This window comes from Lynx canadensis, chromosome D1 (assembly GCF_007474595.2).
Source record: "Lynx canadensis isolate LIC74 chromosome D1, mLynCan4.pri.v2, whole genome shotgun sequence".
In the NCBI taxonomy this organism is placed as follows: domain Eukaryota; kingdom Metazoa; phylum Chordata; class Mammalia; order Carnivora; family Felidae; genus Lynx; species Lynx canadensis.
In genome coordinates this window covers 38,147,738-38,168,815 of record NC_044312.2, presented here as the reverse complement: position 1 = coordinate 38,168,815, position 21,078 = coordinate 38,147,738, and the positions used below count along the sequence as shown (strand labels likewise).

Below are 21,078 nucleotides of genomic sequence, written 5' to 3'. Positions count from 1 at the left end.
TTATTACACTTTATAATACCAAAGTTAAGTTCCAGATATTTTTTCATGTTTATGGTCTCCCCAACTGGACTATAAAGAATCAGATCCTTAACTCAATTCTATCAAACAACATTGCCTGGTTTTAGTCATGTTCCAAAGTTTGCAAAACTGAAACTACCTATGGCTTTATTTGCTTTATTGTTACCTTGAAAATATCCCAGTATCTCAGTAACAGTTACCTGAAAGCAGTCTTACTGAACATGTAGCAAAACTAAATGTTTGCCTCAGCCAGTTCTCTCAAATCTGCTGTTGTAAAGCCTCATTCTGGGAAAATGTAGATGAAGCTTACAGGTAGGCTCAGTAATGGTCCTCTAAGATGCCCGTGTTCTAACCTCTGTGAATATGTTACCTTATGTGACAATAAGGAGTGCAGAAATGACTAAGGATTTGAGATAGGAAGACTCCTGATCATCCAGATGGACTCAATGATGTCCTTGAGAGGGATAATAAGAGACAGCAAAGGGAGAGAGCATGACTGAAGAGAAAAGACATAATGACAGAGGTAGAGGGACTTGAAGATGCTACACTTTTTGGCTTTGCAGATGGAGGAAGGGGCAAAGAGCCAAGGAATGCAAAGAACACAGTTCCCAGAAGCTGGAAAAGGCATGAAAACAGGTTATCCCCTTGAGCCTCCAGAAGGAACCGTCCTGCCAACACTCTGACATCAGCCTAGTGAGACTGATTTTGGACTTTTGGCCATCCAGAACTGTGAAAGAGAATCCATCTTTCCTATTTTAAGCCACTAAGTTTATGGTGTTTTATTACAGAATAGGAAACTAATACAAAACTTTTTTGACAAGTTTTTATTGTGAAATATTGGATTTAGAAAAAAGTACAAAATGTCAACAGTCAGATGTGTACAAGTACAGTATTTCAATAGTCTATACATGTGAACAGCTTACCAGGTTCACCGCAGAATGCATCTTGAGACCAATACAATCTAAAAAGGACTGCAATATTCACAGGCTATTAATACATAAATAACTTGGGCCAAAACGACCCTCACTGGTAAATGCTAATTAATTGCGGAAAACGGGCTAAAAAGCACAATACGGCACACCATAGTATCTCCTTACAGGTCCACATTTAAAGAGTATCAGCTCATTATGTCAATACACTACAGATCCAGGACTGGGACTCAATTACTAGTTTATACAATTGCAAAAAAAATTAAGTTATAAAATACGGTCATGGAATAGAGAGATGGTATTTAATTAGGACTAAATACTGTGAAGCCCTAAAAGGCTTTAGCCTTGGAATTTACAAAGCTTAATCATTTAGACTGATTTTCAATTTTTAATCTGTTTTGTAAAAAAGGGGAAAGGGGCACCTTGTTTTTTAGTAGCAGCTCCAACAAGTTATAAGAACTATTACATAATTTATTTTTAAAATCATAATGACCTCTGTGGACTGATAAATGGCTATGAAACCAGAATATAAAACGTTATAAATTTTAAAGAAAGGTAATGAGTATCTTACGAATTTAGCAAATCCTGCAAACATTAAAATCTGTGTTAAGAAGGCATTACCTACCATTATTGAGAGTACTAAATTTAGGAAGATTATTGCATGAAGAGCTCATAAAAATAAACTGATTTAATTTTTCCAAGTCCAACTGATTCAATCTTTTTGCTATTACTTCAAAATTACCCTAGATTACATGTTTTCAAATTGGACAAAGAATTATCTGGTATCAATGTATAATGACAAGCTATAGGAATAATCTCCTAAAACACCAGTTATCTTAAAAACAATTATAATCATCCTGTGTTCTGAGGAAAGATGATCTTTGATGTGACATTCATAATCATTGTTTGTTTAAAAACAACTTAAAACTAATAAATTTAATAACAGTTTAATTAAAACAAATTTAGCCTTGCCCATAAATTCCTAAGAGAAGGCACTCTCTTCCACTCTATACAGTATATCTAGCAATGCCTGATGCTTTAAAATTGAACTAAACATCTGAACTGGCATTTATTAAGGAGGAGGTCAATTCCATTAAAGACTGGAAACCACCGGATCAGATAATAATTAGTCAATAACTTTACATAACCTATCCCAACCTACCTTAACCTTTAATAGACAATTTTAAAGACTCTGATATAATTTTTTTATAAATAGTGCCTGTATCTTACAGTAGATTCCAATTTATTCAAAGATAATCATGGATTGATTTAAGTTATTTAAATTTTTCCAGATTTGCTTTAAACTTACAAATCAAGTACGGTGTACATAAATATTAACTTAGATAACCACATATTATAGGGAAAGCAGATATATGGACCACTGCAGAAAAATTATAAATTTTTAAAAAACTTTTATAAAACAAAAAGAAAGCAAAATATGTAACTCACAAAATATGAACATGAAGCCATAGGACATAAAAAATAAAATTACTCTATCAGAAACGATTTAAAATTAAATCTTTGGGGAAGTATTTTTACATAATTCAATGAATTCAGTGACCAACAGCTTCTCATATCACACACAAACCACAAAATCATCTAGAGTCTATATGCATTATCAGTTCTTAATGCAAACTCAAACATTTTACTAACAACTTTGATTTCCTTTTGAAATAGGCTTCTGTACATATGCATTTATATACAAACATTTATTAAACATGATTTTAAAACAAACCGTATGTACAAAAGATCGGCATTCCTATAAATAAAAACATTAGGTGGCAAAAAGGCACTTGTAAGTAAAAATCTACAGTAGTTTGTACAAAACAGAACACATTTTACCTTGGATACTGTACAATAAACATTAATTCCTATACGAATAATGAAAATACCAGTTTACTAACTAATGTTAATGATGTAACTTTTAGAAACATATTTACATATATTCTGAAGTTCATTTAATAAAAGCACCATGATTTTCTCCTAAGTTCGTGTTGATGCAAAGTAAAAACACAATTACCAAAAAACCAGTGTTCACCATTTTCCTTGTTTAAAAGTTTTTGTATTTCTAAATTGAAAACTTTTATCTGAAATTAGTATAGTGTAAAACACAAAACAAAACCAACCCAAACCCTGCTGCTCTGACTTCTGAAAACCGTAATCTATTATTGCCTGTTGCATTTTATAAAGAGCACTACTCATGCACTCCTTTACAAGTGTTTAATACTATTGCTGGCAAAAAAGTTCCTGGATATCAAATAATTAAAAAGTAACTTCAAACCAGTTGAAGTTTTATTTGAACGTTTTACAACTTAAAAAATGCTGTGTATCAGTTACAAAAGTGAATAGGAAACACGCCAATTCATTTGGTGTGCAAAAATATTTCTCCACTACACAGAATTTAAGGGCTTCACAGAATTTTTTTCAAATGTACATTTTCAGCAGAAACACTACATGAAAAACTACTTTCTCAAGGGGATGTTAGTACGCTTCCACTTTTGTCAAACTTTTTACCCTTTGACAATGCTGCGACCTGTTTGAGTAGTTCTCTGTTTTTGGCCTGTGGGAGACAAAAACATTTAAGATGAAAAATGCTTGAAATATTAAGTCACACTGAAGAATACTACTTATTTAATGCTGTTCTTTTCACTTATAGAACAAGATTTCACTGAAGCACTTAAAATAAATGAAAGAATTAGTATATTTAGGTTCATCTCTTTAATGTTGGATATGGAGAAGGAAAATTTTAGATTGGTTTATCACCCCCCTTTGTAAAATGTCAATGTAAATGTCAAAGATACAATCAGTTAGAAAAAAGGCAACTCAGAGTGAATCCATTTAAAAGAGGGCCAAATTTTAAATAAGGAAAACATATTTAGTTCTTTATCTTAAAGATGTAAAATGAAAACAATGAAAATAAATTTTATAATGACTCAAGTGATGATTTGGGAGGAATACTGCCCAAAAACTGTACAAAATCTTTCATATATTTACCCATTTATAGAATAAGCATAAGAGGTCCTTTTTGCAAAAACATTCACTCTTTATCACTTTGCCAATTTTCTCAACCTAATGTTCTTCAAACAATTTTTTTGAAGTACCCTGTCTGATCTTGTGTTCCTTTAATTGCCGTAACAGTCATTTGGTACTGGTTTTGATGTAATTTGAACATTTACACACCATCACTGTTTTCAGATTTGTGAAAGGTTGAAACTTTTTTTTCAAAGATTCAAAATTTCACTTTGCCCTCAATCTGAACTGTTTGTGCACATCATGCAAACGTTCCACGGACCACTGACAAAGACACTGTCCTTGAAACAATGCACTATGGCAATCACCAGTGTTTAGTGAGGAGGAATGTGTAAGGAGGGACGACCTTCAAGTGAGTATTTTCACATTGACTGCCTTTGCCTCTCTTAACTGTGGAAGCACAGGTAATAAGGGCCCTCCATATCTACAAATACATTCACAATCAAATACCTTTGGAGTTTTTCAGCCCAAGTGTGGAGAGTGTTGACAGTGGACTAGAGTCTGAGCACTGCCCTAAGAACAAATCTTTTTCTCTGGTTTAGGGAGGAATACCATTTATTTTCCTTCACAAATCTCAAGATTTTTTATTACCTAGATATGCTTTTTAACCTCGGTGCTTCATCTTCTCTAATTTGGCCTCTGTAGGGCAAGAGAACACCCTGCCCCCTTCTCTGTGTCCCATCTTAAACCAGTTTCATGAAACATACACCTTTTCCAAGCTTTGTACCTCCACTCCCCCACTTTTCTTCAACCAAACTCTCCCCAATTAATACCTATTACCTCCTAAATGCAAATATTCATAGAACTATCTCGTATTTGCGCATCTAATTATTTTTATGTTCAACTGCATATACAGCATTTCTCTAACAGTTGTTAAATAAGATGGTAATTAAGAGTTTCAATTTCAAATTCAATTTCAATATGAAATCTAGAAAATCATAAAGAATTTAAAAGGATTTTTGTTTTTCCTTTAAAATTAAACAGTTTGAGAAACTCAGAAGACAAATAATGAGAATGTCTGGTAGTTAGTGGTAAGTCAAGTGAGTATACCAATGATCAACTGGTTTATTACTCGGCTGACCAGTCTTAGCCACTGTTATTAGTTTCAAATTGTTTTCTTTTTATTGTTAGCTACATGTTATGTAACTTATAATAGACTCTTGCTAAAAACAGAAATCTTAACAGAAAATTTAAAATACAGATTAGTGAAGGACATAAAAAAAATTATGTTTGCAGATGTGCCTCAAAGAGATTGCCATCAGATCTAAGTTTTCTTTATGCAAAGCCTTTTATATTGACATACCAAATCATTAAAAAGTTAATATTTGAATTATCTTTCCTCAGTCATCAATTAGAAGCAAACACAAAAATTAAAGAGTTCATAATTTTCATATTCTAAGTATGAAACACAAGAACATTAAGTGTTGAAAGCAGTTCTTCCTTTTAATTTTTTAGCAGCTAATTTTCACTTTGCCTTTATATATTCAGTCTCCTAATCACATCACTAATAAACTTAGTTGCTGATAAGTTATGCAAGAAAAAAGCCTTTAAGAAAAATAAATAGTGCATCAGTTGTTAAATGGAGACAAGCCCAAATGTGTATTATTCTAATTTAGGTACATTAAAATATTTTATAATGCAACACTTAAATATGTATGCATTTAAAAATTTTATCCTAATGTTATTTCTTTATTATGCACCCTGAAAAAGATCATTTAAGACTCTTAACAAGTTAAGCTAAAAATGTTTAGAAACACTGGCCTAAAGGAAAGACTATCTGAAATCATACAGATTTTGTTACAAAAACTCGCAGTCTATTTTCTCATGTGTAAAACAGAAATGTCACCACCCCAAGAGGAGTTGAAATAACTAACCAAATATATAAAACACTGAGCCTAACACAGAGGCTGATACATAGTAGGCACTCAAAGCTTGTTCCCTTTCTCCCTTTATTAACTTAGCTCCTCAACAAAAGGTAGAATTTTTTATTTGGTAGTCTTTTTAGACAACTTAGGTTGTTTATTTTGGTATTCTGCATAATTTTGCCTTGTAATGCTCACTGATTTATTTCCCAGGTTTGATAGTTAAAAATGTTTTGAGAATTATTAAAACAAAGTAAGTCTTCTGCTACAGGTGCAGTGTTTTATCACAAAAAGATAAGAAAAATAGTTAACTATATTTACACACCTAGGCAGAAAACCCTACTCGTACATGGTTGAAGGGAGTAGAGTTAAAAGAGGGCATACAACTGTAACAGAATGTCTCCAGCAGTAACACAAAAGATATAGGGAAGTGGTCTGATAACAAGGATTAAACAGAAACCTGAGTGACCCGAGTTGGTGGGAACACAGGAGAAAGTACAGTTTAATCTGAATCAGAAGATGTACGTTTCTACGTCAGTTCTGATTAATTAAATGACCACCATTTCATCTGTAAAATGGGAACTCAAAGTTACTCTAAAGAGCAAATAAGACAGGCTATGTAAAATCACGTTAGAAACGTCATGCTTCTATATAAACATCAGTCACTCTTCTACTATATAAACCTCAGCAACCGACCAAGAAAAGTTAGGCTTAAGATACCAATCAGACTAAGATGTCAAAAAGAAGGTCCTCTGTGCTTACAGCAGGAAAATAAAACAACAAATTGCTATTTTGAACACTGAGAAGTACTAAGTTTTATCATTTTATCATTTATCAACAGCTTCTGTTGCCAGGTAATCGTTCAGTATTAAAAACTGAATGAGAAAAATAAGAATACCATAAAGCAAATATTTGCTGGTGGATGATAATGTACAAGAACCCTAATCATAGGGGTAATTTCTCAGGACAGAGGGCAGATGGACATTTCCATAAATCAACGCTCATTCAACAAATTATTTGAGTGCCTACTATGTGCTAGGTTCCACACAAGGTTTCCCTTTAAAACTCTTTGTAAGATCATTAATGTAAGCATTAAGACTAGGGCTATCACTCAAATTTCAGCAGGTTCCTAGATGCACTTCACAATTTTATTCAATTTAAGCTACCTTCAAAGAAGCATGAGGAATTACAACCCAAAAGGTAGGAACAGCACATTTACCCTGACGCTACAATGATTAAAAACCCAGGGCAGTATTAATCCTTTCCTTCTGAAGCTGCACTTTTCCATCTGCAGTCTATGAGCTGGCACGCATCCTCTATGCTTTTAGGACTTAAAACTACTGAACTTTAAAAACCCTGTTGCCCAAAGATTAATTCTAAAAACGTCAGAATCTATAAATCAACAGAACATGTAATTAATTTAGTGTGGTCTGATTTCTAAATTTATGAAACCTAGGTGCAAAAAGGCTTAAATAAGGGAATAATCCGTGTCCCTGCTGGATGCTCTCCATCTCTGCATGCCGGGTACCAGATACTGCCGTCTTTGTCACTATCGGGACCCTTGGCTTCACCATTCAGTTGTACATACACTGAAATCCTCCTGAGTATGCTTATCTTGAGGCTGGCCTTGGCCTAGATCACTAGAAGCTGCCCGCTGCGGCACACAGCAGAATCCTACTGAACACCTTGAACATCACAGTATGAAGGTTAAAGTGCACTCTTTTGCCTTTCATCACTGCATGTGGCATAAATTTCCTCCACTTGAGGTCCCTAAGAATTGGTTTTGTATGCCCACCTCCCATTATCTGGGAGGAAACGGGAAGAATGCTTATAAAACGTACTAAAGACCTTATTTTCACCTTAGTTTCATGAATCCAATTTTTAATTTTTTGCTTTCACCCAATGATCAATTGAACATACTCCATCGGTATCCTCCTCTGAAAACCCTGTATCAAGTTTAGACAGAAGTTTTCAGAATTAACAGACTGAATCCCCTATCAAGTGATTTCAAGCAATAACACTTAAGGGGAGCAGGATTAAGAAGTATTATAAAACCAAGATTAAAGTTGAAAAAGCACCAAATACACCTAAAATAGGGACACCAATACCAGTCCAAGATAATACACTATTAATTACAAGCAAGGTTAGCCCTCCTTGCCTAACAGTTTACATAAATGTTATTTACCTGAAGTTGTTCCACAGTTTCTTTGTGAGCTTTTTCCATACTGTTCATCTTTGTTCTCAAATTTGACTCTTGATACTGAAAGTCCGCCTTTAGTTCGGTTAGCTGAGAGATAAACAAGCATATATACATAAATATGTGTGTAGGAAAGTGTAATACATATACATGCACAAACACATTTTCAACATACTTCATTATAAAATCACAATTCATTACAGAAGTGGAAAATGTTAGCAGTTTGCTGAGTCTTATAACCTATTTAGAATTTGTTTTGTGAAATGAAAGCTACTACAGTGTATTTTAATGGTAAGATAATACCAAACTGTCAGTAAACCTTTTGAGAAGATGCCTCTTTTGTTTCAATTTAAAGATGATTTCACTGGACATAGAGTTTGGCACCTACTATGCCAACAAAAAAGTTTAATGGCCAATACCGGGGAAAAATGCTTCAATTACAACATACTTCAATATCATACATAAGCAAACTAAATGTTGAAAGTGGTTTCAGGTTAAAATATTATTTCATGAACAAAAAAGAAGGTTTCACACTGGGTGAAGTACAAAGAGGAATGGTTCTATCAACCATAAGCTATACTGCTTTTACTTTAAAATTTATGTCCAGGATTATGTATCTAATACCACCTAAGACTTGAAGTAAATTTAAGAACAAAGCACAGAAATACAACTAACACGGAATGAGAAAGAAAAGGGAGTTACTTTAAAATTTTGGCTAAATTAGACAAATTCAAGAAAAAAGTCAGTGGTTTGAGAAAGCTACATTCTTTTCTTAAGTATCAGTGGCATACATAAAAATACAAGGTATTTATGAGCTCAAACTAAAAAAATAAGTCCATATTTTATCATTTCATTATCAGAACCATGGAGAAGAAAACTTCTGGTTATTTTCAAATGGTTTTCATTACATGAGCTTTAAAGGTTTGCACTTCTGTTTTGTAATTAGCCAGTAACCTCAAAGATGTATAACAGCAAAAAGAGAAAGGAATCATGGTGTATTATACTCTTATTGTCTGAATAAAAGCCCTTGCTTTTGCCAAATTCAAACAATAACTGAATTCTCTCTCTGTTTTCTACATTAACAAAGGAATTCCTGTTCTGAAATGTCAATTCACATCAGATCAGCTAAGATAATTATTCTTGTCACTCCACTGTGTGTTGCCTTCAGATTATGAATTTCTGGAAGATAAGAATCAGGTCTTATTTATTTATTCATCTTTGAATCCTCATGATCTAGTACATGGCTAGCTCTAGAAGTCACTGAATAAAGTGAAATAAACTCAAGAAAACGCCTTGGTTATCTTATATTTACATCATAAGAAAAAATAGCAAATATGTAGTTATTTTAGGCTAAGAATTATTATGTTTCTTAGGACACTATTATTTCCTTTCCTGTTAGTGTTTTTGTAAAAAAAGGAATGCTAACAAAAGCAGAAAACTTCCAACAAACTGCACTTACATACAAGAGTCATGCTATGGAAAAAAAATTTCAAACAGTCAAAATTCCACAATTCATTTGGAATGTTTTATAGTCAACTTACTGTTTCATTCAACTTTTACCTAGATTAATACAGATAAATCTTTATGCAATAGCAATGTCTCTAAGATTTTGTGCATAAAATAAATTTCCATAAAAGCTCAGTAATTCAAAAAATTTTGCTAATTAAAAGAATCATAAAAAATATGACAATCATTACTATCCTATTTTTAATTTTACATCAATTCTAAATTTCATATACTGAATTTGCTTAAAGTAAGGTCCAAATGTATTAAGATAAACTTAAAACTACTAACCATCACGGCATAGGAAAACTGTAACACAAAAGTTGTGAAATGCCAAGGGAAAAAGTTCAGATTCAAGCAACACTATGGATACTCAGAGACCGATAATTCATACACATATTTATAATCGTGTCTTGTTCACAATTTTAAAAGGAATACGTTTAATGTTTTCCTATTGCATAAGATGTTTGAAGTAAGTCAAACTAGATAGTCTAAGAGTATAAACAAGTACAAAAATAGGTTCTGCCCTCAAAGATGACCCAGCATCAATAACAGCAGCTATGAACACTCAACATGTGGCAGGAGCTGTTAGTACTTCATACTTTCATGTAATTGTAACAACTATCTCATGAGATGGTATCAATATTCCCATTTTTAAAATGAAAAAAAAAAAAAACAAAAAACTGAGCACCAAAGATGTGAAACCATTCTGTTCAAGTTCACACAAAAAAAGTGTTAGAACTTTTCACTAACCTGACAATATTTTTGATATTCTTAATCTAACTGATAAACAAAGTCCTAATAAATACATTTACTTCCTATAAAATGATCTTAGACACCTAACGCTAATCACTGACTACTACCACACAGGAAATTCCCTTTGGACTACTTTTCACCAGTTATTTGATCTGGAGTGAAATACATACATGATTAGTATGTCAAAGACTCAACTACCCTCTTAAATCATAAGAATTCACATAATATTTCATTTACGTGTCATTTCCAAATGAAGACATCAGGCCTATTTCTACACTACAGGTTTAGTAAAAACTAATGTTCAAATATTACAATTCTAATTAGCCCTCAGTTAATTCTTACAACTAAAATTCTGAAAGACCATTTTTACCTATCTTCACTAGATGGCTTATGTTCCAGTTTGGCTTCTGTAATGTGTCTCGTAAGAATCATACACAATAAGCATTACCAAGTTATTGAAGTCTAATAAAATTTGCAATTACCCAGCAAAGTCAAGATGTAAATCTTACCAGGCTTCAATGAACCATGTCCTTACCTTTTTATCTTTTTCTAAAATGGTCTGGTCTCTCTGCTGTAAGAGACGTTTAAGTGACATCACTTCTTCTTTCAGTTGACTTATAAGGACAAAATTGTCTGTTCCCCCACTATCTGCTGACTGATTTATAGAGCTACTAAAAAGAAAAAAGTAAAACACAGTTAAATGAAGTAGAAGGAAAATTAGCAGGTGTTCAAATTGCATAAATTAGACAATTCCACAAACATCCTTAAGGCTAATGCAAAAAAATATGTACCTGACAGAAATGGATGCAACTGGCAAATTACCTTACTAATGGCACACATTACATACACCTGCAGAAATATAATTCAGTATTAGCTTTTAGGGGGTCAATACTTCTAGTGTAAAGCAATAGGCAGCCAATTTGTACAGTAACATCAGCAAACTTTTGGCTAATGAACTAAAACAAACTCACGCTCATAATACTTTAAATTTAAATACATTTTCCAAGCAGGTCAATTTAAAATATCACATTAGATTTGTGTTTCACTGAAGAATAATTAAGATAAATAGAATGTTCTATTCAGATGTTTTCCTTTTTTTTCTTTTTTCAAAACCCAAATTTATTCCCCAAATAGAACAACAGTTCAGTGCCACTTGCTTATTGCCAAAATTAAGTTAAAATTTTTAACGGATTATGGTTACTCTTCTAGGTGACTCAAAAAAGTCAATGTAGAAGATACATGTTTCTATTCTTTTACCTAGTAATAGCTGGCAATCAACCATAACTGTTCAACTAACTTGAATTTTCACAGCGCTAAAGGAATTCATTTTTACCTATCTCCGTTAGATGGCTTAGATTCCAATTTGGGCTTTTTCTTTGGAGTTTCATTCTGAATTGCTGCAGAGGATTTATGGCTGAAATCAAACATTAATAACAATAATTAGAGTAAAAAGGGCAGAGGCACCACCTGATAATTCTTCTTCCTCTAAAATATTACCGATCATCATTGATTTTTTAAAAACATAAGTAACAAAGTTAAAGGGAAGTCACGTTAAAAAGAAAATACGTCTCAAAATACTTCAGAAAATATGTTAACATATTTACCTCTGTTTCCACAGTCCCTGCTCTTGTTCTGGACTCAGATTGCTGATTCTGAAAAATACATAAATGACATCTAACAACAACATTTATTTAATACATCTATGCTTAACAGCATTCTTCCCAATGGACTCAAATTACACAGGTTTAGAATTTTTTTATTCAGAGAAGACATACTTAAGTTTTCAAACTAAGATAATATATGTTGAATAAATCACATTCTAGTGAGATAACTTCTAATCAAGCAAGTACTACCCATCTTAAATTCTTTAACAAAGGTACAGTTATAGGGATTAAATTCTCTTCACCAGGATAAGGTTCTACAATTATAAAGTAGGACAGTCATCATACTTAGGCTGCCCTTACTACTTCAGACAGAAAATATTTGATCTTTAAAGTTAAGGCCTTCTTAATAATTCTGTATGAAGATTTCTCCTTTGGAGTAACTCCTGTTGCTCAGAACAGTGTGTCAACTTGAACCAAGAAATGTCTTAATTTGTTTCTTTCCTAGTTTTCCTTAGAACCCTTTCCAAAGTCTCTAGATCTTTCTTTGGTCAGTACTCTGGAACAGTCATGCTGAAAAAAACTGAGAAGTTTCACAATAAAAACGAATTTTACTTTTACTTACAATTAAATGCTGTATTATGAATTCTTTCCCATTATGCCATAACACTAATAACCACTTTATAATTCACTATGAATCCTACATGCTTTTCTCCTGTACTTGTGTATCAGCCAATCCTGCACTAACCCTTCGTTTACTGATTTGTGAATAGAGCATCTCCTATGTACCAGATGCCACATATTTATACAATGTAAGGTGTTAGAGAAGACCTGGGCTGTGTGACATTTTGCCAGTTACTTAAAATTCCTGAGCCTTAGTTCCCTCACCTGCAAAATGGTATGATATATACCTTATAAGTGTATGAGACTTAAATGAGTTTATGTACATAAAAGCACTTCATACACTACTTGCGTATATACAATAAATACAAATACGTATATACATTTGTGTGTATAAAATCCACTATTGTAGCTGTAGATGTTTTTAAAGCAAAAGTAAAAAAAGAAAAAGTCAGACTATGTTCTTTAGAATCAGTCATAAGATAAATACCAAGTTGGAGAAATAACGCCGTAATTCTATAAACCTGAGTTACTCTTTATTTGTGGCAATAAATGGCAACCCTACTGAGGAATTCAGTTGCCATTTCTTTTACAAATTTAATTATAAGCATTAGCAAACCATATAACCACACATGAATAGCACTATCCAGATCTCCAAGTGATCTGGGACAGTTGGTGTGTTCCAATCACATTAATAACGTGAGAATAATCACATTAATAATGATTTAAGGAAAACACTTGGAATTCTCATCTTTGCTTTCTGAGATGGCCATTCCTGGATCCAGACTGATCTGTTTTTGTTGTCCTCTAACCCCACCCATTACTATATATTACAATATGTATGCTCCTCATAATTGTTCCAATCTAGTGAACTTAAAATAGGATCTCACAAACTGACTGCCTACTCATCAAATGGTCTATGTCCATCAAATACAAAACAGTATTTTTATTTCTTAAGCAATAAAAAGGAAAAAAAAAATTAAAGGTCAATACCATCCTTATTACCTTTACTTTTGAAACCTGTTATTCTTTCAAAAGATGAAGTTACTGTCACAGAATGATCTTTATAAACATACTCTCAGTGTGTCCTATCACATGCTAAGAAAAATGTATAAAGGACAAAGGAAAGGGATGCTTCAGTTGAGTTTCAGGAATATATCATTATGACAGTTATTTTGTCATCTGTTTTCTTAAAAGAGCAGAAACAAGATGTTCATTTTGTTCCCTGGGATATTCTGACAGAAACACCGTAAGATTTCTTCAGAATAGCCAGATTAGAAGTCACTATGCACTCCACTACTGTGATATCCAGAAAGCACGATGACAGGGTAAGGCAAGTGGAAAAAATGCGACTGAACATCACTACCTCAATAAAACCTCGTAATAAATGCTTGCCTACAATTTAAAATCAAATCTGTCTATTAGAACTATATTATATTCTAAACATATCATGTTGTAGGCATCAATTTGCTATAAATGAATTTGTGTTTTACCTATCTAGACCTTTAAAGACTCACAGAGAATTCTGGTGAAAAATAAATTCTTCCGAAAATTGGTTATGTCACTGTTTTTTTCCATTTTGATTTGTATTTAATTTATGTTGTAATACTCTTGATTTTTCCATGAAGACTAAAACCACAGTTCAAACAACTTTATACTATATACATATTACTACAATATAACTTTTTCCTCCCAAGGCATTTTAAAAATCAGTTTAGGGGCGCCTGGGTGGCTCAGTCGGTTGAGCATCTGACTTCAGCTCAGGTCATGATCTCACACTGTGAGTTCAAGCTTGGTGTAGGGCTCTGTGCTGACAGCTCAGAGCCTGCAGCCCACTTCAGATTCTATGTCTCCCCCTCTCTCTGCCCCTCCCCTGCTCATGCTCTCTCTCTCAAAAATAAATAAAAACATTAAAAAAATTTAAAAAAAATCAGTTTATATTCAAATAGAATTCCTATGTGTTTTAAAAAAGAACAAAGTACTACTAGTTTAAGAGATTATTTTTCATACACTTTTGGAACCTTCACGATTTAGAATGCTTCTATCATGATCACAAATGACAGTCTTATAATTTGTTCTGCAAAAACACTGAACGTACATATCCTAGTCACTAGTTTAATTAAAACAAGTTACAAATTAATGATAACTAATAAACATAACTCCATATGACTGTGATTTATATTTATAACTGTAAACATTTTTACAAGTAAAATCCTAACAATTATTTAAACAAAAAAAGAATATTGAGGCCTTTGATAACATAAACCAATGAAGCATTAACTAACTCTGGTTTACTTGTATTTTGACTTCAAATGATCATAATTTTATATAATAATTCTTTAACGTCCTACCTATATTTTTATGGTAAACAGCTAAACACACTCCTGTGTATAATTTTATACAGGCTTACCTCAAAGATACTGTGGGTTCAGTTCTAGACCATGCAATAAAAAGAATATTGCAATAAAGCAAGTCAAATAAAATTTTTTTGTTTCCTAGTTGCACATAAGTAATGTTTATACATACTATATAGTCTATTAAGTGTGCAATAGCATTACATCTGAAACAATATACATACTTTAAAATATTATTGCTAAAAAAATGGTAATGCCATCTGAGTCTTCAGCAAGTTATGAATCACTGATCACAGATCATGAGATAAAGCTGTTGGAAAATGGCTGCCCATAGACTTGCTCAACAGGAGTTACCACAACCTCTCAATTAGTAAAAAACAGTATCTATGAAACACAATAAAGGAAAATATAATAAAACAAGGTATGCCTGTACACTGAATAAAGTAGGGAAAAAGCCCTAAACTCAAGATGCTTACTATGTACAATGGAAACTAGTGTCTGCAAAAAGTTAAACACTTATATACGCCATTAAAATGCCAAGAGGATTTTAGAAAACATGACTTCAAAGTACTTACTTGTGATGGCTACTGCTGTGACGATGGTGATGGTGATGATGGTGGTGATGATGTTTTGAATGATGCTGGTCTTTCTCAGTAAGAGATGAAGAAGATGAGTTTGAATGTGAAGACCCCAGGCTCTTCCTCTGTTCTTTTGTCTTCTGTAAAACTCTCTTGTATGATAAAGTACAGAGCCAGCATAGTAACTTTCCATCAACCTTTTTAAAGAAAATACTTGTATTAAAGGCACCTCTAAACTGAGTATAAGTGAAAGCAGGTAAGATAAACTACTCAATTCCTGTGTGCACACTCGTGTTCTCTCTTACACACACACACTGAGATTGTTGCAAAATGGAAATAAAATTAGACTTCACTGAAACTTCAGAAAACGCTTGTTTGGCATATCATAAAATTGGTGAGGATGATATATGGACCTCCATTAGTTTTGAAGTGTTTTTTAATTTGGAGAAACTTTTCTTATTACAAGGAAAAAAGCATAAATTGATAATGTGCTTCAAAGATCTTACCTAAGCACTGGCCTGAATTCTTAATTCACTGTGTATTTACTAAATGACACAGTAGTTCCCACCACAGTGAAAACTGTTAGTTTTGGAAACAAGGAGAGCTTAAATGACATATATAGTTGATTCTCATTATTCGCAGGTTCCTATTTGCAAATTCACAACCTACTTGCTAAAATTTATCTGTAATCCCCAAATCAACTTACAGTGCTTTGGGGATCATTCATGAACATGCACACAGCAGCAAGAAATTTCTGTAGCCGGAGAGCAAATGTTCCCTGCTGAAGTTTAACAAGGTGACACTCTGCTGCCTTCTTTCAGCTCTTATACCATAAACAAGTGTCCTTTGCATGGTCTATCTAGTGCCATGGTTTCTGCATTTGTGCTTTCTATTGATGACTCCACTGCTTACAATGAACCCCAAGTGTAGTGTTGAAGTGATGTATAGTGCTCTTTAACACAAGAAGGCTGTGATGTACCTTATGTAGAAAATACACATCTTGGATAAACTCCATTCGGGCATATAGTGCATTTGCCATGACTTCATTTAATCAAACAACAATTTATATCAAGTAAGATATCTTTGAAGAAAGTATTCACAAAACAAGATTAAGTATTGATCAACTAATCACAACATTGTGACCACAGGCAAGAACCTAATCCTGTACTGCCCCCTTAGGAGCAATAGTTCAATATTCGTTAATTCAGTGTTTGCAGCAACTTTATAGAACCTAACTACCACAAATAATGAGGATCAACTGCACATGTGTCAAGCGGGAAGGGAAGAGACTTTTTTCCAAAATTAAGACTAAACCTGCAGAAATAAAATTTTCTTTCTTCTACTTGTTCACACAGTAAGTGGTGGAGGGACATGTCTTACAACTAGGGTACAAATACTGCTGTGGAGGAACCTGGGGAGGAACCTGCTTCTCAAAGAGACAGTCATCCTCCAAATCAACTGAAATTGACAGACAACAGGAGGCCTGTGTGAATGCTGATCAGCAGAGGAATGCCACAGGCATACACATACTTTTTCAGTCACTGTAGGTAGAGAAAAACCAACAATGGTTGAAAACTAAGCCCCAAATCAAAAGGCACAAGACTAACTTTGAATTACACATGTTAATGTGCCATCAGGTGTTTTTTCACACCAGCAATTTCATGTAACCAGCAAAAGGGTAAGTAGCTGAAAGGATTTAAAAGCAATTAGTAATTCTGAACAAGACGTTGGATGACCAAATGGTACAGAACAGCCATCAGAGACTATTGTTTCAAAATACAGTAATCTCAACTAATCAACACACATTGTATGTGATGCAACAAGAAGAAAATGCACTGTCCCTACTCTTCCATCTAACTACTTGTTTTCAGGGACCCAAAGGACACATCAGGTATTAGTGCATTCATCACAATAACTTCACACCTGTGTGGTGTTTTAGTTAATTCTCAGAAGATATCATACTATAAATACCTTTCTTCTTCCTTCCTCCTTTCGATCAAAAGCACACTGTTGTTTGCACTGTTCACAGGTCTGAGGTGGTCCGTATTTTTTTTCTGAATTTGTACAACGCTGACACTTTGTACCAATAAACGCTGCAATTATGTTACAGTATTGACAAGGCTTAGGCTGAAAAACAGATACACACTTTTACTACATTTGCTCAGTAAAACATAGACCAGTATACAATATATTTCTGGGACTAATTAAGGAAACAAGTAAAAAAATTTTGTCAGGTATGTCGCCCTCTCATATTTAACAACATTTATCATGTTTCCTATTTATTTATGAACATTTATTTTTAGAGTCATGCAACTTTTTCTTAACTCTATTAAATAATTACATAAGATCATGGAAATGTATTTATGACTGAATAGTGTATTATATAATATAAAAGCTACATGTGACAAAGATCCCGAGGACTGAAAATAAAGGTATATACTGATATAAAAGTTTCCTATATTCAGCATTTAGGAGAATGAACTAATTTCATATCCTGGTTAGCTTAATTACTCTTTCATTTATTAAAAAAAACACTTAACAACTTCATCATCTACAAGTAAAGATGATGAAAAGAATATATATTATATGTGAGCTTTCAACTTAAGAACTGGCACAACCATATTCAACCTAAATTATGGTAAACATACCTTGATTTTCTTTGATAGTCAAAAGACAATTCAGGATTTTACAGAAACTTAAGGCCAGCACTTTGGGTAACCATGACTTTACTATACTAATGACTGTAATATACACATAACACAAAATTTCTTCTAGAATAATGTCAAGATTTTGTGAATAAATGCCTAATTGTGCTGTTATATAAAAACTGTCAGAGGTTCTGAAGAGAGGATAAAAGTGTGATTATGCAAACTTTAGATAAGTGGGTTCTCCATAACGAAAAGTTTGTTTGCTATGTTTGAGTCTTTATGGAATAAAATCATAAATTTCACGATCAAATTCAATATACACGTGTCCATAAAATGACTGTTAAATGTTGTCATCTTCCAATGAGACTATCTACAGAAAACTTCTTTCCTGAAATATTTCAATGTGTTGAATGTTTAAGGACATAGCAATACATATTTTTTACAAGGTCCGTCTTTGTGAAAAATGTTGACTAGTAACAATAACAAAATATAAAAATGTAAGACATACTTACTGTGCCAAATTGCTTCACATTTTGAGCACACTTCTTACATATTGTATTAGTTTTGCTGAAAAGGAATTGAATATAGATGAGCAAATTTACATAGCTGAGGTAATTAATACACCACTGGACTAAAGCAAATATAGTTTGGATTTGACTGTTTGCTTTAGTAGTTCTTAAAACTTACTCTAAAATAGACCAAAGATCTTTTTAGGGATGTGTATTATCTAAATTCAGTCCTTATTCATTAACTTTAGATAAATGTCTTTATACATTTTTATCATATATTTCTTGGTACAGAAAACAAAACCCCTAAAAATCCTCGTGTTTTCTATCCAGTTCCAAAATCTTCACATTTGCCACCATTTATGGACAGCATCACATCTCCGTGCCTACCTAACCTTCCTCAGGGTCTTGTCCACTAGGATGATGCCAGTATCCACACATGAAGAAATTATTTGTCCTTCTCTTTAGGCTACTCTCTTGTATGTGCCCCGATCCTTAACAGGAATCACCCTCTTAGAAAGTATGTACTGTTCTTCTACTGGTAACAAGTTACTGGATTTCACCCTTGGAAGGTAGTTGGTAATATTATAGACCTTTCCTCATGTCCATGTCATCACTAATGTTTTGTCTTTTTTTTTTTTTTAAGCTTCATAGTAACTGTTTATATTTCCTTTTTTTGACAGCAAAGCTGCACATTTTCCATGCAATCATTTATTCTCCCTCTCTTCATGTCTAAACTGAAGTCTAGGTGACAAAAAGACCATTTTTTGGCAACATGGTCTCTCTCACCACACATAAACGGTTTACAACTTAAAATTTAAGAAGCTAAACCATTATTTAAGAACACTTTAATACAAATACGGGACGACAACCCCCAAGTGTTCCTTACAGACAGTGCTGTCTTTAACAATCAAAAACTGTTCGGTATACAAACCTCTCTTGTTGAAATTCTGATCTGCAGTAAGTACATTTTACAATAGGATGCGCAATCCGACATTCCTGTAATAAGACAATATATTAGTATCTATCTCAAAGTCCCGAATTTCACTTTTCTGGTAGAAGATTATTACACACCCTAAACATCTCTAAAACGTCAACAATACCTGTCCCCCAAAGGACCCAATTGAGTGATTTATCATGTAAGTGGTCAATTACAGCATACTTCCTTAGGGAAGGCATAGGTGTCTTTGTCTTTATTTGATGTGGGGGTAATGCTACAAATAAATTAAGAAAGCTGTCAGGGCCGATTTCAAGGGTTGGTTAAATGTGAAACTACTTAATATTTTGCACCGTTGCTCACAGACAGCATCCCGGCTTTAATGGGATGGGAGGAGCTCCAAATCATAGAGCATTCTGTCCCCAAACCAGTCGCTTCGCTTTCCTGGACAGGGAAGAAGGATGCCATCAGCTTTGCGGCTTCAGGTTCCTAGCAAGAAAGTGCAAAAACCGTCCCCTGCCTCCCGGTGGAAGGAGAGGACAGACCAAGCAGAAAACCGAGATGAAAACATCTCCACCCCAGGGTCTCTGCGGCATAGACAGGTGGCTGCCTCCTCACTCAGCCCCACCCCTGAGACCCCTGAATGTTGTTGGGGCCCGGCCCCCTCCTGGGACGCCTTGGAAGAGGGCAAAATTTGGTCTTCCTCTCAGGGGCCTTTCCCATCTGATGCCCACGTCCTCGGATAAAGGGGTCCCGGCTGAGGAGGCGAGAGCTCCAAGCTCCGAAGGCGCCGGCGAAAAGAGCCGGGCTGCAGTGCAGCGGACACCCAGCTCCCTCGGGCTCCGACCAAGGAAACCCCGCCCGCCCGCCGCCCAGCGCCCACGGACCTTGCAGAGCTGCTGGCCCTGGGAGAGCTCCTCGAACGGATAGCGCTGGGTACACTTGGTGCAGGCATACAGGGCCGAGGCCGCCATCCTGCTCCTCAGTCTCCTCCTCTCTTCCACCGCAGCCCGCTCCGAGGCGGGGCCCTACGGGGAAGTCGGGCGCCGCCGCTGCCGCCGCCGCCCGGGCCGCGGGCTCCTCCTCCTCCCCCTCCCCTGCCTCGCGCCCACCAGAGCCTCGGCGCGAGAGCCCAAGGCCCTGCGGTCGACACTGTCTCCCTCCGCCTCCACTTCCGCCCCCAGCCCTCTCAGTGACGCCGTCCCAGCCGCTCCCGCTTAGGCCCCTATAGCGGCGGAGGGAGACGAAGAGGATACTTTGATGCGGTTTAGCTGCGCGGCAGCGGATCCGCTTCCTTCTCGGCCTCCCTTCCCCATCTTGGATTGGCTGGGAAGGCTACTGCGTCACTCGGTCGCTCCTCCCAACCCCTAACCCCGGGTACGCAGGGAGCTCCCACAAAGGGAGGAAGTTGCTGGCCAATGACAGCCCGACGCTATCAGCGCGCGAAATCCGCTTCAAACTCGCCCCGCCCAAAGCCCTCAGTAGCTGTATCTAGCAGCCAGTCGCAGGTTTGAGTGAGAACTCCACAATCCAATTGG

At 35.0% G+C, this 21,078-nt stretch overlaps 1 protein-coding gene across 2 annotated transcripts; it reads right to left on the bottom strand.

Moving 5' to 3' along the window:
• Positions 1-827: 827 nt before the first annotated feature.
• Positions 828-20,837, bottom strand: FAM76B (family with sequence similarity 76 member B). Of its 2 annotated transcripts, none has more exons than XM_030330845.1 (10): positions 20,428-20,837; positions 19,538-19,602; positions 18,610-18,664; positions 17,421-17,576; positions 15,447-15,646; positions 11,900-11,947; positions 11,629-11,709; positions 10,831-10,963; positions 8,025-8,126; positions 828-3,507 (listed from the first exon to the last, which is right to left on the bottom strand). In XM_030330845.1, exons 1-10 carry the CDS (start codon positions 20,512-20,514, stop codon positions 3,418-3,420), a joined length of 1,017 nt encoding a protein of 338 aa, XP_030186705.1. In that variant the 5' UTR covers positions 20,515-20,837; the 3' UTR covers positions 828-3,417. The 2 variants fall into 2 exon arrangements, with proteins under 2 accessions (XP_030186705.1, XP_030186704.1); XM_030330844.1 differs by having other exon boundaries at positions 10,831-10,966; positions 20,428-20,836.
• Positions 20,838-21,078: the final 241 nt, after the last annotated feature.